At 41.1% G+C, this 15,516-nt stretch overlaps 1 protein-coding gene across 4 annotated transcripts in view; it reads left to right on the top strand.

The window, feature by feature from the left end:
• Nucleotides 1-15,516, top strand: part of sh2b3 (SH2B adaptor protein 3) — a 62,347-nt gene that overhangs the window by 11,092 nt on the left and 35,739 nt on the right. For 2 of the 4 annotated variants that reach the window (XR_004656831.1, XM_034873130.1), the window contains exon 1: nucleotides 7,902-9,080. Coding sequence is in view for 3 of the 4 variants with exons in the window: in XM_034873130.1 (XP_034729021.1) it covers nucleotides 7,902-9,080 (1,179 nt within the window). In the remaining variant the exon portion in view is untranslated. Of the gene's footprint in view, nucleotides 1-7,871; nucleotides 9,081-15,516 lie in introns of those variants that run through there. The other 2 variants (XM_034873129.1, XM_034873128.1) reach the window with 2 other exon arrangements.

Raw genomic sequence — 15,516 nt, 5'->3', positions numbered from 1 at the left:
TAGATTGCATCCGGCTGATTTCTAATAAGGCCAAGGCTGTATTAAGGTCAGACGGATGTGGCATCCTGTAAATTGCATCTTAAATAATGAGTATGACACACACACACACACATACATCTTTTTGAGTAAGTGTGTGTTAGAAAAAGAAGATGTGTGATTTTTATTGTAAAAACATGGAGGTAGATAGAATGCAGAGTTTTCTGCAAGGGAAGCTTTTAAGACTTGAGGTTTGGGCTGCTGTTTGCTGGCTTCATGCCAGTTGTAGTCAGAAAATCCACATTTGAGCACAGTGTATACAGTGTACAGTCTAAGAAAGAGGGAAAATAACACCCTGAACCCAATCTGACTTCTTTATGTTGCTTTGAAGTCAAACTTTTGGAGCAACATATTTCCAACATTCTTGGATTCTTTAACCCAGGGGTGTTAAACTCATTTTCACACTGGAAAAAGAGAATCACACCAAGCACCAGAAATGTAGAGTTTATTGACGTACTTTTCTTACTGCATGTCACTTTTTCAACATGTTGGTAGCTTCTTCCTCATTTTTGTTGTTTTTTATGGCTTTCTCAGACATTTTGGTAAATTAGTTGCTTTTTCTGACATTTTTGTGCGCTTTTTGTTGCATTTTTATTGACATGAAGCCCTACAGAAGTCATCATAAAAGTTCCTTATCCATCATGGAATTTAGCAAATCAATCAAAACAATGATGCATTTTTTCAACAACAAGCTTTTTCACAGCCTGAATATGAAAACTCTCTGCTTCTGGGGAAACTTTTGAGTCTCAGAGTCGTCAAATCTACCATATTCCGCTGTGAATGTCAGATAATTGCAGTTTAAAAACACTTTCCTGTCATTTTGGTTTTGTGAACCCAAATTGATTTGCGGGCCAGATCTAAATCTGCAAAGGGCCTGATTTGGCCCACGGGCCCTGAATTTGACACATTTGCTTTAACCAATTAGGATAAAAGTATAAACTTGAACTTTGAAGTTACAGAAGAAACAACCTCCCAACATTGTGTGTGTGTGTGTTTGTGTGTGTGTGTGTGTGTGTGTGTGTGTGTGTGTGTGTGTGTGTGTGTGTGTGTGTGTGTGTGTGTGTGTGTGTGTGTGTGTGCGTGCCCATTGTATCAAACAAGAGCTGCTACTAACTGGGGACAACAGGGAGCACTGTGTGGTGTGCGAGAGCTGATACCAAGCTCTTGAGATATAAATAGGACCTCCCTGCAACAAGGCTTTCACCAGCAGCACTGATAATTCTCCACGAGTAATGTAAGCATCAGTCTGTCTTTGTAGATTTAAATTTCTGGGTTTTGCACATGAATTAATGCCATCTCTCTTATATTATGAAAATATAATCTTGCTTTGGTCAGAGGCTTAAGCAATGTGTGTCTTTCACAGACAATGCCGGTTTCAAGGAAAATGCATCTTGGCTCTGCTCCCAATAGGCCATAGCCAGGATACTGCTTACTGGCCACCACAGGCACACTGCTAACTCTTCCATTTTTGGCATTCAGCGGGGATGACATACCACTGCATCACATGTTCATACCCCAATGTCTCCAGAGGTTGATCCAAGGTTGTGTTAAAAATCAGATTAGTGAGCTGACACGAGCAGTAGCAGAGTGGCAACTGGGAGAGTCTGGACTTTTCCCGGTGGGCCAGTAGTGTTTCAAGGCCTCGACGGCCTGGTGTGTGGCCTCTGCCCGCTGGTCAAACTGTGCACCCCCTGCTCATCCCATACAGCGGGCCGCAGCATTCCCTTATTCAGTACAAACACAGGCTAATCAGAAAGCACTAACAAAGTGCAGGTCACAACTATGTCTAGGATTTTCAGAAATATAGAGGGATCAGTTAGCGGCCCCTCCCCAAAAGGCACAGCCCCGGTTGGCTTATGACGTAAAGCCATCAAACACCTTTTTTTCCTCACGTTTGGAAGTCGGGATCGGTAACGTTAACAGACAGTGTGTGAGTAATGATGGAAAGCCAAAAAAGAAAAGGGAAAGGTGCCGCTGAGAAAGTCAGACTAAAAAGGAAAAAACACTATGGAGATGAGAAAATTAGTAAAGATACTACAGGTGGAATAAGCTAATTTTTGCTAAGCACCTAATGTCACAGCTAGGCACAGATGGGAATTAGCACCAGCTACCAGCCAGCCGAAAGCTTGTAAAATTTAAAAGAAGCTAGTGTAAAATATGAGACAAATTAATTGTTTACTGTTGAGTGGCTCATGAATTTGTTTTTTGTTTTGGTCGAAACCGTAGCTGTGTGTAGCCTACTGTCTTGTACACATTGGGTTATGAAATCTTTCCACCTAATCGGTTTAAAACTTGGACCCTCCACTTGTCTTGTATGGAACCTGTAAGGTAGAGCAGTTGCTTTCCTTTTCAGAATATGGCTTGCTTTGGCATAAGTTAGCTTGGCAGTCAGTTCAAATGCACTGTTTGCGTTGGGCTAGTGTGGATCGTGTTGCTGTTCTGTGTGTTGTTCATTCATTCACTGCACCATGCAAATTCCCCCCAGGGCCAGTGGTCTATGAAATTTACCAGAAGATTTTGTGGTCCCACTCCGCCCCCTGGACAAGAGTCATGAGGTTACTCACTGGAGTTATTTTTAATTCATGTATGTCTTTCACACATCCTGTTTCCTTCCTGCTTGATTAAAATCTGTAAAAAAAAAAAAAAGAAGCTTTAGGCTGCCCCCAGTAAAAACACTGCTAGGTAAGAGCTGTGCATCACATGATATTCACATTTCTTAACCCTTCTAGGTCCTAAAATTGACTCTTTAAACAATTATCATCCTCTTAACTTACATTATGAAGCTGAAATTGAAACAACCTCCCAAACATCCACAGTGTGTCAGGGCAATACGTCTTTAATAATTGTTAGAAGTGTTTGACAAATGGACATCACAGATTCCTACAGGCCAAAGCGGCAACAAACTACAAGTTGCTTGATTTTTTTTTGTATTTCGGTAGGCCCTATGTCAGAGGTTCAGATAAAAAGATTGTGCTATATCGCTCTAAAACTACATCATAAACTACTGTATATTATTTAGTTGTCCACCAACCTGCAACTGATGTCGACATTGGCCACTGAGTTCAGGACAGGAGTTTTCAAGCAGCTTGTGGTCTTGGCGCTGCAGAAAAAGCTGTGCCAAATTGCTGCAAAGCACATGAGAGAGAGACGAAGAAAGCATTCTGTGTGTGTGTGTGTGTGTGTGTGTGTGTGTGTGTGTGTGTGTGTGTGTGTGTGTGTGTGTGTGTGTCATCGTGAAGAATGTAGGAATGGAGGAAGAGGAGTCCGGAGTGATTAGTAAGGTGAGGAAGAAAGAAAGGAGGGAATGCTAGACTTTGACTCTATTGTGCGCGATTCTTTTCAATTTGCAACTTAGTGTGTTTGAATTGGACTATTTTCTTCTGTCGCCTCCTGCTGAACGCTGTCTAACAAAACAATAATACGATTACAAAGCGCATAGTTGGGGTCAGGGGTCCTGGCTAATAACAGAGAAAGGAGACACACAGTTGTATTAGCCTTTTTGTTTTCCCTCACAACTTGAACGTGGTCCTGTGAGGCCCTCAGTCAAGTTGAGAGTAAAGGAAGCATGAATCCAAACACATCTGGAGATCCTCATACCAGGACAGTGAGGATGAAAAGAAAGGGAAAACCATGGGAACAGAGACGGCCAAGCCCCCAGAGGGATACAGTGAGAGTGTGTGTGTGTGTGTGTGTGTGTGTGTGTGTGTGTGTGTGTGTGTGTGTGTGGATGTATGTGTGTGTGCGCGCGTGCACGCGTGTGTTTGCGCGTGCATGCATTTGTGTATGCGCACATGTGCGCGTGATGTTATGTAGTCAGTCAGTGCTGAGTCATCGCTGGGCTGGCCAGGCAGATAGAAACAAGCTTCTGGGGGGGGCCAGCTGGAGGGGCACAAGGGGCCATGCACTGAGCATGCTCTGAAAAGTGCAGGAAGGGAATTAGTTGTTGTGACCGGACGTATCCAGGAACTTTAGTGACGCAATATTTCACGGTGCCAAGTTTTTACTCCCTCACTGACGCACGTGTCCCCTTGGTATGTTTGATGATACAAATGAAAGAATTAGCAGGCTTATTGCGTGACACAATCTCAAGAATTCACAACTTTTTCTCTGAATGTTGTCGTTGTTAATGTTAGCCGTGAGATAACAAGACATGTTGACCCCCCCCCCTTTTTTTTTTTATTTCTTGCAGTTTTCTGTGATCTGTTGGACCACAGTTTGTGAGCTCCCCCTCCAACACACACCCAAATGCGCGCGCACGTGCGCGCGCGCACACACACACACACACACACACTCTGACTCTCACTCTCATACTTCCTGTATTTAGAATAGTGCCTTATGTGCGGCACTCGAGGAAGATGGTATGTATGCCATAGGTTGTAGTTTGAGCCCTTTTATAATAATACTGTAGCTGAGGTCTTACTGTGAGTGTATTTAACTGTTGCTCTTTGATAGAAATGAAGTACAGTAATAAAATTCATGTTGGGATCTTTTAAAACATCACTTGTGGCCAGGATAGCTCAGGTGGTATAATGGGCGCACGTATACAGAGGTTTATGCCTCGACGCAGAAGGTCCAGGGTTTGACCTGTGACAATTTCCTGCACGTCCCGCATCTGCTTTTGCTAAAATAGTCAACCATTGCCACCTTATGCAACAAAAGTTACTGCAAAATCCTATCTTGCTTTAGTTTCATATCAGATAAAGGTATTTCACAATACTTGTTGGAGAAACTTCATTTAAGTATCTATTAAGGTTTTGCTAGATGACGGTTGTGTAAACACCTAGCAACTCTCCGGCTGATTATACAACATTGAATCATCCATGGGCTGTCTGCATTATCCAAGAACCTCCACTGTTGCATCAGCTAAGGCCCGGTGTGGTTCTTTCCTCCTACTAATCATCTGCAGCTACTGGATGGGTTGAGTGTGCTCGGGGTCAACAGTGTTTAATACTTGAATACTTAGGTATGCATCCTGTTTTCTCTGTTCTGTGAGGCTCTCTGGTTAACCCTTTAACATTTCTTTCTGATTACAAAGTAGCAGTTAGTTAACTATGCTGGATAGTAGGGTTGCAGCTATCGCTTATTTTACTAAGGAGTATTCTACCGATTATTCCATTGATTAATCAAGTAATCGGGTAACAAATACTTTAGTTTTTTTGAAGAGCAATACTATGCTATAATAGTTTGGTTTAATTTTTGGAAAAGCTACATTTTTATTGCTTACATTACTTACAATATCATCTCTCAAAAAACTAAACATATTAAATGCATCTAAGTGCCATATTACATTGTTTTTACAGAAAACATTTTCGGAAATGCCACAACAGCATCAAGGTAAACCTTAAGTTGTGCAACTTAACTTTCAGAACTACAGTTTCAACCCGAGACTGAACTGTATATAGGCGTATATGTTAATATTAGTTATACTCAACCTATTTCATTTATATATTTGATTATAATGTCACAGTTCTGTTACACTTATGCTAGTAGATCGTTGATCAGCTGTTTCTCTGTGAAGAGAGAGAGTGAGAGAGAGTGGTGCACAACAATCAGCTGTTTTTCCAAAGGGGTAGTCAACAAGTCGGTTCTTTAGATCAAACTGTGGTCACCACTACGTTTTCTTGTCTTTGTTTTTGGTAGTTATGCGTTTGGGGTAGTTTCATTGTCCATGCGAATCTGTCATTTACTTTTCTCGGGTCCACTTCTTAGAATGGATAATTAAGTCAGACTTAATGTTTTCTGTTCAGATGCTGAAGCATTGACGATGTGCTATTTTTATGGTAAGCTAGTTTGTTTTTGCAGAAGACACACTGTACAGAGTTTTTGTTTGAATTACGTTTGAACTGATTCCAAACTTTGGACACTTTTTGTTTTCTCCAGCCTGTCTCTTCTCTCAGCCCCTTACGTGCCTTCTTAATTTTGTAATCAGTCTTCATGGCTTGTCAACCCGGTTTGCAACAGTGACACACCTCCGTGCACAATACAACGTTGGTAACATTAATTAAACAAAGCTTCGAGGCAAATAATTTTGCATCGAGGATTTTTAATAATCGAAGTATTGAAATTCCTCAAGGAATCGTTTCAGCCCTTGTGGATAGGTAAGAGATTATGCACTGTAGAAGAATAGGACTGTTCTTTCTGGGAAGAATGGTGATGGCAACATGGAACTTTGACAATACTGATGATGTTTTCATGAGGCCAATGAGGCTGTATGCCCAGATTATAAGCAAATCAAAAAAAAGAGAAGCCTACTGAGATTAAACTAATCAGCATACATTAGTATGCAGCAACAGAAGCAGAGAAGTGAAACAAAGCACAGAGAATAACAAGTAGCAGAGACAAACTGTAGGAGGCCACGCTGTCGTAGGCCACCAGAGCACTACCATCTCTCCCCAGAGAACATTCGAAAAATCAATGCTCACTTTATAATCACAGCATTCATGTTTTGAGTACAGGAGGCATGTAACGTGCCTGTGGTTCCACCTTTTTCTCCCTTCATTTGCTATCACATCTTTTACAGCCCGCTTTCAAAGAAATGGAATAAATGGGGAAAAAGGTTAAGCCTCCAGAAGAATAATGACATTTTGACAGTCTAACAGCATGCTGTAAGACCAAACTGCCAATTGGACAGCGACACGTTCTGAATTATCACCAAAAACGTTGTGTAAGCTTTTATGAGTCAGAGGTTTAGACGAGCAGCAGAGGGGTTTTAGGAGTAAACAAACATGTTGTATCATCATCTGCTGCATATGGAGTGAGAACATGATCTGACCCTAAAATCCAATGCACAAAAGTCACACCAGTTTCTTTATTCCCTTTTTCAAATAATTTACCAAACAGAGTTCGGGGAAAAAAACCTCATCAGTATAAATTATTGGTTCAAATCAGGCTAAGGTCACTACGGTCTTAGGTCAAGTTTTTTTAGCCAATTTATTAGCTATGTTATCAACGTTGTTGGTCTTTAAACACAGAGAAAGAGAGGAATCAAGTGATCACAGTCCTTGTAGTTGGCCAGAATGATGAAGAAGAAAAAGAAAGCAGAAGGATGATTGAAACAGAACATGTAAACACACAAACACACAGATGGCCGAGTAGGCAGTGTGGTTGATTGAGAAATTTTAACCGTACTTCCTCAAGTCAGGGCCTCATTCAGTGTCTGTTGAAATGACTGTTTTGATTCAATTCAAATAGTCCAGTCTCTGTCATCCATATTAGTGCAATTTAGAAGTGTTTTAGTAATTTTTATTTACTCCACTTCACTCTTCACATTTTTTCTCTTCACTTCCATACTTTAAGATTTCTGAAAAGTATACTTAAATTATGCACTTTCAGTGTTTTTTGCTGTTGATTCATCTGACAGTTTTTTCCACAAATTGAATGGTTACCAGTTGTACTTTGACTGAGCTGCGCCCGCCCTTCTCTGTTAAGATACTCGGGGACTGGTTGATTGCCAGAGATTCTTTGCAGGCCCATGTAATCCAATTTGGGCTGTTTTAGATGGAGCACAGATAAAATCAGTCTTTTGGCTGTCCTTTCTCAATGTTTAAACTGTTTCAAACTTAAAAGTACAAAAATACTCAGACTGTTGAGCCAGTTTCATCTTTAATGCTCCAGTTCTTGCACAAAATCTACATTATCTTGATTTGCCTCTAATCACATTTCCATATCTCTCTGTTTGTCTCTTAATCATCTTTTTTCTTCATCTTTTCTGAACCGTCCATCCCTCCACTCTTGTCCCCAAATCAACCTCTTGACCCCCACCTTCTCTATAACCATGCCATTTTTCTTCTCCTCTTCCTTTTTCTGTCTCTTTCCAACCTTCTTTTTTCTCGCAGCAGTGATTCTCAGCCGGTCTGGTTACTGCAATGAATGGTAACACTATCCATCCAGCCAACACCACAACAGCAGGAGGATGTCCAGGTGTGGCAGCGCCCCCAAGAGGCTGGAGGGAATTCTGTGAGCTGCACGCCATCGCCACAGCCCGGCAGCTGGCCGGACACTACTGGAGCTTTGCCAGAGAGCGGCCACAACATGACGTGCTCCCACCGGAGACCTTCTCCAAGCAGTTCACCGAACTCTTCCAGCAGCACTTTTGCTGCGAGGTCAACAACGATGGCACTCCGCTCAGCCAGAACACATGCTCCACCGCTACGGGTAGTGCGTCCTCCACCACTTCAGTGGCCCCTCCCCCTCCATCACAGGCTGTGATTGGTCGATTGCGGATCACATCTTTGTCCGGGGTGCAGGACTATCGGGAAGCAGGCCGCCCAAGTGGGGGAGCTGCTCTGTTTACTGTGGTGTCACCAAAAGTGGAGCCGGTGGTACTGAGTCGGGAGCAGGAGCAGCCGCTGGGATGTGCCGCAGGAAACCCGGTGGTGCTCAGAAGGTCAACTCGTAGCATCGGCAGCGGGTCGCTGCTGATTCGTAGCCGTAGCAACGAGGAGATCTCTGTCACGGATCGTCGTCAGGTATCTGAACTGTACTCCTCTGACTCCTCAACCTCCAACTCCGCACACGCTGAGGTCACACATTTCTCCGTCAGCCAAATTCGGCAGACAGTAAGACGGCTTCTCAAGAAACGGCCCAGCCCCCCATCATCCCAGGACCTGTATCCTAGCAACCCCACAAACAACAACAACAATCCCCAAAATAATGGCAACAGAGTGGGTGCAGTTTCCTCCACCAATGAGGGAGTGTCATCCTCCTCCTCTTCCTCCTGTCTGAACTCTGAAGCCACTCCCACAGCCTCTTCACACATGTCTGTGGCTGGAGTAGCCTCTCACTTCCTGGGTCGTTTGCGTAGGTTACGCAGCGGAAGCATGAGGCAGAGGAGGTCAGAGGTGAGCGGCTGCTGTAAAGAAGGGGTACTGAGGTACTTGCTGGTTGATGACACTATCTCAGACACTCAGCCCCGCTGGCAACGCTGCAACCTGCTGGTCAGGAGGATCAGGGATGCTCAAGTTGGAGGAGGAGAAAGAGGAGGAGGAGGAGGAGGAGGAGGAGGAAGGGAGAGGTACCAGTTGGAGCTCTATGATCCTCCAAAGGTAGAAACATATGCTCATGCCTACACACACATTTTATTTAAACCAAGAAACGATTGGTTGACAACATCATGGTTGTAACTGTAGTCTTGTAGTGTGTGTGTGTGTGTGTGTGTGTGTGTGTGTGTGGTTGTATATGATTCACCACACTTTAAAATACACACTTCAATCCACACATTCAAGGATTTCCATGGTCTTCATTGCCACTCCACTTGAAATGTGATCACTTATAAATGGTGTCTATAAAAGCTCAACAGCCCATTGGTTATCCAGGAAGGTGAGAGGAAGTTGCATACATGTAAATATTCTATTTGTAATTGTGCTAAAATAGTTAAAACCACATTTGGTTTATTTTGGTAGTAACATTAGTAGCATTAGCAGTAGGCTGCACATGATATCAAATTTGTAGTATTTGGAATAATTGATCAAGTGATTCCTAACAAAATTAGATTTGCTTTATTGGTTTTAGTGTTAAGGGAAACAGTCAATTTTATGTCAGTCTCTGCTTCATATAAAAGATGCAAAAATCTGCAGTGACAAGCGACGTGGAGTGGGTTTGGGTTTGTGATGGCAGACAAGCAGGAGTAACAGTACAAACTGTCTTTTGATTTACAGTTCCCCTAATTGAATGTTAAAGTAAGCTATCACATCGTAGCTGCTTAGTGAATGCACAGACTTGACAGCACTATATTCTCATCTAACTCTTGAACTTTTCATTAAAGGTTTTTCCTTTAAGGTGCACCAAGGATTTCAGTATTAGCCTGTATTTTGCAGTGCAGCAACAATGTTTTGCCCTTGATGTGGCTGCAGTATTTCTTCAGATTTTTCAGTATTGAATTGAAGTCAAAGATGGATGTGGAAACACATAATCATGTTTCATTTGTGATTTAGTATTGATTTACTTACAAAGTAAATCCAAAACTCTACATTTGTACTACAACATTTCATTATTGTGATCATTCGCATTTATTTTTAGCTGTAGCATATGTGTGTAAGGGTAGGTATGTATCATATAATCAATGGCTTACAATTCCTCGGTAACTGTTCTTGGTACAGCAGATGTCTGCTTTAATAGGACTGTGTTTCACAAGGTTGAGTTTCTGCAGTTCTTACAATTGTTTGTTGGGCTTCTTCTGAGAAATCTGCGCACCACTTTTAACAGCTGGCAGATTCCTCAGTATGTGTTTCATATCTGTGCAAGTCTGTAGACCTGTTTGAATTCATCAGTACAATGGAAAACACACAGAAGCCTTTAAAGAGCTGGTTAATGTCACTTTGCATACAAATGCATGTACATACTTTCAGTTAACACACACACACACACACACACTAAAGTAATTTCCTGTTTCCAGCTGTTTTAGTAACAGCGGTCCCCCCCCTCCCTTTTTTTCAAATCATCTCTTTTCTATGTTTTATTTTCATAAATGATATTTTGCTACATCCAAGAAGCTCTTTTTGGTGTACAGTTTACCACATGAAAGTACAAGACCAAAGCTGGGATGACATTTAGCTTTGTCTTACAAAACTGTTTTTTTACAATGGTTTTCATCACATCTTTGCCTTCAGTGCTTGTTTTTTTTAACTGCAGCTACAGAGTGTGCTGTGATGTTGAGCAGACTTTGGTGTTAAAGAAGCCAAAGACTGCTATTACTAGTCTTGTCACAGCTCAGAGCATCATGTCTGTTCATGAATAACAGTGTCGCTGTTAAAACTCCATTATTTATTTCTCACTGATAACCTTTTAAGATAGGATAAGAGATAGTTTGCCCTTCTAACCTAAATAAGTTTGAGGAAATTCATGAGATAGATTAAGATAGATTAAATCTGTCTGTGCCTCCCTAATTACTGTCACACAGTCCTTTCTAATACTGTAATTTGTATTCGTTATTAAAGCACAGCATATCCCCAGTGTAGCATTTTTGGGCTCAATTATCTCAAAGAATCAGCAATATTTGTGTGTTCTTTTACTCTTCTGGTGGGTAGATATGCCTCCTACACTATTTCCTGTTTGTTTGGGGTTTGCTTCAGCCAGTCAACCTTTCATGATTGTTACAATAACTCAACAATCAGAAAAAAATGGTCACAATAAAATATATTTGTTTGGGTAACTTGCTTTTTCAAGTTTCAAGAAAGATCACTTTGCCCTCCTCTGTCCTTGTTTGACAGCTCATCACAGCACAGCAGGATGTTTTTTTTTTCTTCGTCTTATATGCATGCTTGGCTCCCCACATCGACCCAGTGGCATAAAACCCTGCAATATTTCCAGATGCATGTGGATGCAAGGATGCATGTGCTTGCACATATAGTCGCCCAAGATCCCCAAACCAGTAATCGGAGCGGCTAAACTGACTGCTGTCCTAGCCGACTCCATGTACAGCATGAGACAGCAGAGTTCAGTCTCTTCAGAATGTGTGCAAGTGTGTATTCTGGCTAAGACTCAGGTCAATGAAATAGACATTCAATGCCTGTGTGTGTGTGTGTGTGTGTGTGAGTGTGTGTGTGTGTGTGTGTATATGTGCTTGTAGCGTTTTATATTTAGCAGCGCTCAACTCCTCAGCCAGCTGCAGCCCTAACACTGTGTGTGTGTGTGTGTGTGTGTGTGTGTGTGTGTGTGTGTGTGTGTGTGTGTGTGTGTGTGTGTGTGTGTGTGTGTGTGTGTGTGTGTGTGTGTTGGTGATCAGAATGGAAAGGCATTGGCAGGATTTTCCTGGCTGATTACAATATTGCTTTAGTTAACCAACTGCATTTCTACACTGTTTGCTCCCCTCTCACTTTTGTGTGTGTGTGTGTGTGTGTGTGTGTGTGCGTGTGTGTGTGTGTGTGTGTGTGCGCGCTCGCCACGTGCATGCGTGTGTGATCTTGGCAGGGCCGAGAGTTGAACTTCTAAGAATGGCCTTAAAAGGAAGGAGAGCTGTGCACACATTAAAGCACATGTGTTCACACCCTCAAATAAGTAATATAAACACAAATACAATTTAGGGGTTATTGAGTTATATATTGTGTTGTTACTGTTTTTTTTGTGGAGGTAAATTGGGGTTTCACACATCTTTGGGCTCGTTCTGTGACTGCCTGCACGCCGCACACGTAGCTTGGCTGCACTGAAGATAATAATCCATGGGTAGTGTTCATATGTAGTTTTATTAACATCTTTCTGTGCGTGAAACAGCAGTAATATTAGTGAGCTAATTTTGCACAAAAGAGGAAGCTGCATGCAAACTGATAATAGATACGCTTGAGAACGCTCCAGTCAAGGCACAGCTCCCTGTCAGGGCAAAAGTTGAGCCAGTTTTATGTTGCTGTGCGAATGTCAGTCTTACCACAGTTAAACTGCTTAATTCACATAACCTGGGGAGGTGAAAGCATTCAAGTTAACTTAAGAATGCCCCAAACAACACCTCCCGAAACATATTTAGTGAAAACTGTTCCCATGTACAGTATTTTTTTCATCTTTGTAGTCTAGTGTGTGGGAATGACTGTATTTGCCTGTAGGCTACAGCATTAATTCATGACAATGCCATCTCTTCTGTTCTTTTTTACTGGCTGTGAAAGACACACAGTTTACACTTTATAGTATTGTGTTGTTCAAAAATGGCCCAAGCTTAAAGTTATGAAATGGTTAACTGAGGGTTGTTATAGTGAGAAGGATAATTTCAACATTCATAGATTTTGCACCAAAATAGATAATTGAATATAATAAAGTCATCCTAATTGAATGTGTTATTAATTGGATGAAAATGATCTTGCAATTATTTCCCATTACAATGTTCTTGTTGCGCTCATGCATATGATCAATTTGTTTTGCTGTGGCAATTAATAAGATAACAAAAGAAGCCTTTATAATCCACAAACAGCCAATACAAGGATGATTTAAGATTTAAAATGGTCCACTAGCAGACAATGGATTTATTTCAACTTTTGCCAGTTATATAAGCTTGTTTGAGGTCCTTCTTTCTGTCTTTCTTTCTTTCTTTCTTTCTTTATTTTTGCGGATGACAAACGTGCCAAGGCGCTGTACCACTTGTTTTATTGCAGAAGTGAATCTTGTCATGTCAGCTGAAACGAGCAGAAGTCTCCATGATGTCTTCAGTGTTGTCTGGGACTTTAAACTTAAAGTCTTTATCTTGTCTCTGCCTTTTTAAGTGTGGCCTTAAGTATCTCTTAAGTAGAAATCTGACACTGGGACACATGAACAATTAACATTGCTGTTATGGTGTTATGTTATTTTAGATAATTTAGTCCAAATCCCAAAAAGCTTAGAAGAAAGTGAATGTGTGTAACATTTGTTCTGATATAACGCTTACTTTCTTAGTATCTTAATGTGCAGTTTTTCTAGAGTCTTGGAGTTATCTCGTCTTAACCTTCCTCAGCTTTGACTTTCTCTTCACCGAGGTAGTTGTTTCTACAAAACCGAATCCTACTTTTCCTTTCATCTGACGTACGGTAGTCAAGGTTACAGACAAGGCCAGCATCTTGCCAGGAAAATACTGGTATTCTGTCTTCCAGTCAGTTCCCACAGACTGCTGCAAGCTGATGGCAGATATGTTTTCTCAGACCTCCTGTAGACTTCATCTTAATCACACCCCTCTCATCTGTGTGTGTGTGTGTGTGTGTGTGTGTGTGTGTGTTTTCCAGCCTTAATCTTTCCCACATGGTTTCATTTCATGCTTGTGCGTAAATGTGCCTACAACTATGTATCCTGTGCCTCTTAAAGATTGTCCTTCTCTGTCTGTATGTGTTTGTGCTCTCTCACACTTAATTTATATATGTTGACATCTGTAGTGGTAAGTTTTGTCTTCGCTTTTCTCTACCATCAGGGTCATGTAACAATTTATCTTGATAGAAGTATTCCCATAGAGATAGGTCCTCTTAAAAAGCTAAATGTAGCATTATGTCTCATTAAACCGAGTCAAAGTAAAAATGCATTTTAATATATGTTCTTGTGCATTCTTGTATTTACATTTTTTTTTTTTTACATGTTCTTCTCTCTGTATCTCCCCTGTGATTTTCTCTCTCTCTCTCTCTCTCTCTCTCTCTATCCCTCTCTCTTCTCTCACACTGACAATAAGAAAGGAGTTTGCAAGATCAGTGGAAAATACTTTTCCAACAACCAGACTCTGCTGTCCATCTGTTCTGTGTTACTTGTTGTACTACAGTCTCTCATATGGCAACATGCAGCGTTAATTTGGCTCTCGTTGCATACCACAACTAAAGGTCTGAACATATGGGCCCCAGTCAGCTGAACCAGAAACAGAATGAAACCAACCAAGAGAGACATAAGAAACACAACAGTAGGAGAAAGACAGACTGAAATTTAGGTAGACAAGCCAGCGAAGAGGAGGACAGACAGAGCAAGATCTACATGTCTGTAGCCCGTGTCAAGTTTTTAAGTGTCTATTTTTTTTTTAACTCAAGGTGTGCAAATTTCTTACAAATCATGTGAGATCTCCCAAAAGTAGAAGAAGAGTCCCACACAGGGTACAAAATGAGCACTATCCACACACCAAATGTTGGTAAAAATATGCATGTGGCTGGTCGATTTGCTTCACTGACCAGCCCAAAAAAACAATAGTAATCTATTGAGTGGCTGGTAAAATGGGAACATTCACTAGCTGTTGGGCTGCTAGACAAAAAAAAAAAAAAATTTCACAAATTGATCCCACACATTGTTAGTTGGCAATTTATTTACGTGCCCACCCCACATGGAGTTGCAAGGTGCCAAAAAAGTATATTCACAATGGTGATACATTTGTCAGACATGAACATAACATATTACGTTACATTGCAAACGGAGAAACTTTGTCTCTTGTCTCAGGCTCGTATGGATAAAAGCAGCTACATAAAATGTTCCCTTTTTAACCTTTCTATTTCCCTTTCATTCATCCAGAGGAACCCACCTGAAATGAATGGCATTATACTAAAAATAATAGCCCCTAAATCATTACCACAATGAGCAATAAATCATGAAAAGGACTCTGTTTTCAGTCTCACCTAAATAACATAGCAAATAAATTTCTTGTCAGAGACCAGCAAACCGGAGTCTAACTACGCTATGAGATTTTGCTTCACACAAGGCTTTATTCTGTATTTCTTTTTCATTGAACTTTTTCTACTGTTTTAGCTGTTAAGGTTATTTACTGTAGGATAAAGTCAGTCGGAAATGTTAAGCTCATTTAACCCAAGTCGAATCATTCAAAATACACATTTTTTGACATCATATTATGCATTTTGAAATGTTTGCCTCTGTAGTTTTGGCTGCTAACGCCGTATGATTTGGGGTCAGTCAGTATTGGTGCTGCTTAAAGTACTGAAAATGACATTCAGAATGTCAGTACCTCTGAATAATTTTCCTTGGGACTGTTTTGCCGAAAGACAATATATTGCTGGTACACATATTTAGAGAAGAGATTATCTCTTCAGAGAGACAAGACTTTAGTTTCAT

The sequence above is a fragment of the Etheostoma cragini genome, chromosome 5 (genome assembly GCF_013103735.1).
Source record: "Etheostoma cragini isolate CJK2018 chromosome 5, CSU_Ecrag_1.0, whole genome shotgun sequence".
Classification (NCBI taxonomy): domain Eukaryota; kingdom Metazoa; phylum Chordata; class Actinopteri; order Perciformes; family Percidae; genus Etheostoma; species Etheostoma cragini.
The sequence above is the reverse complement of the archived record's forward strand: the minus strand, read 5'-3'. Positions and strand labels throughout refer to the sequence as shown.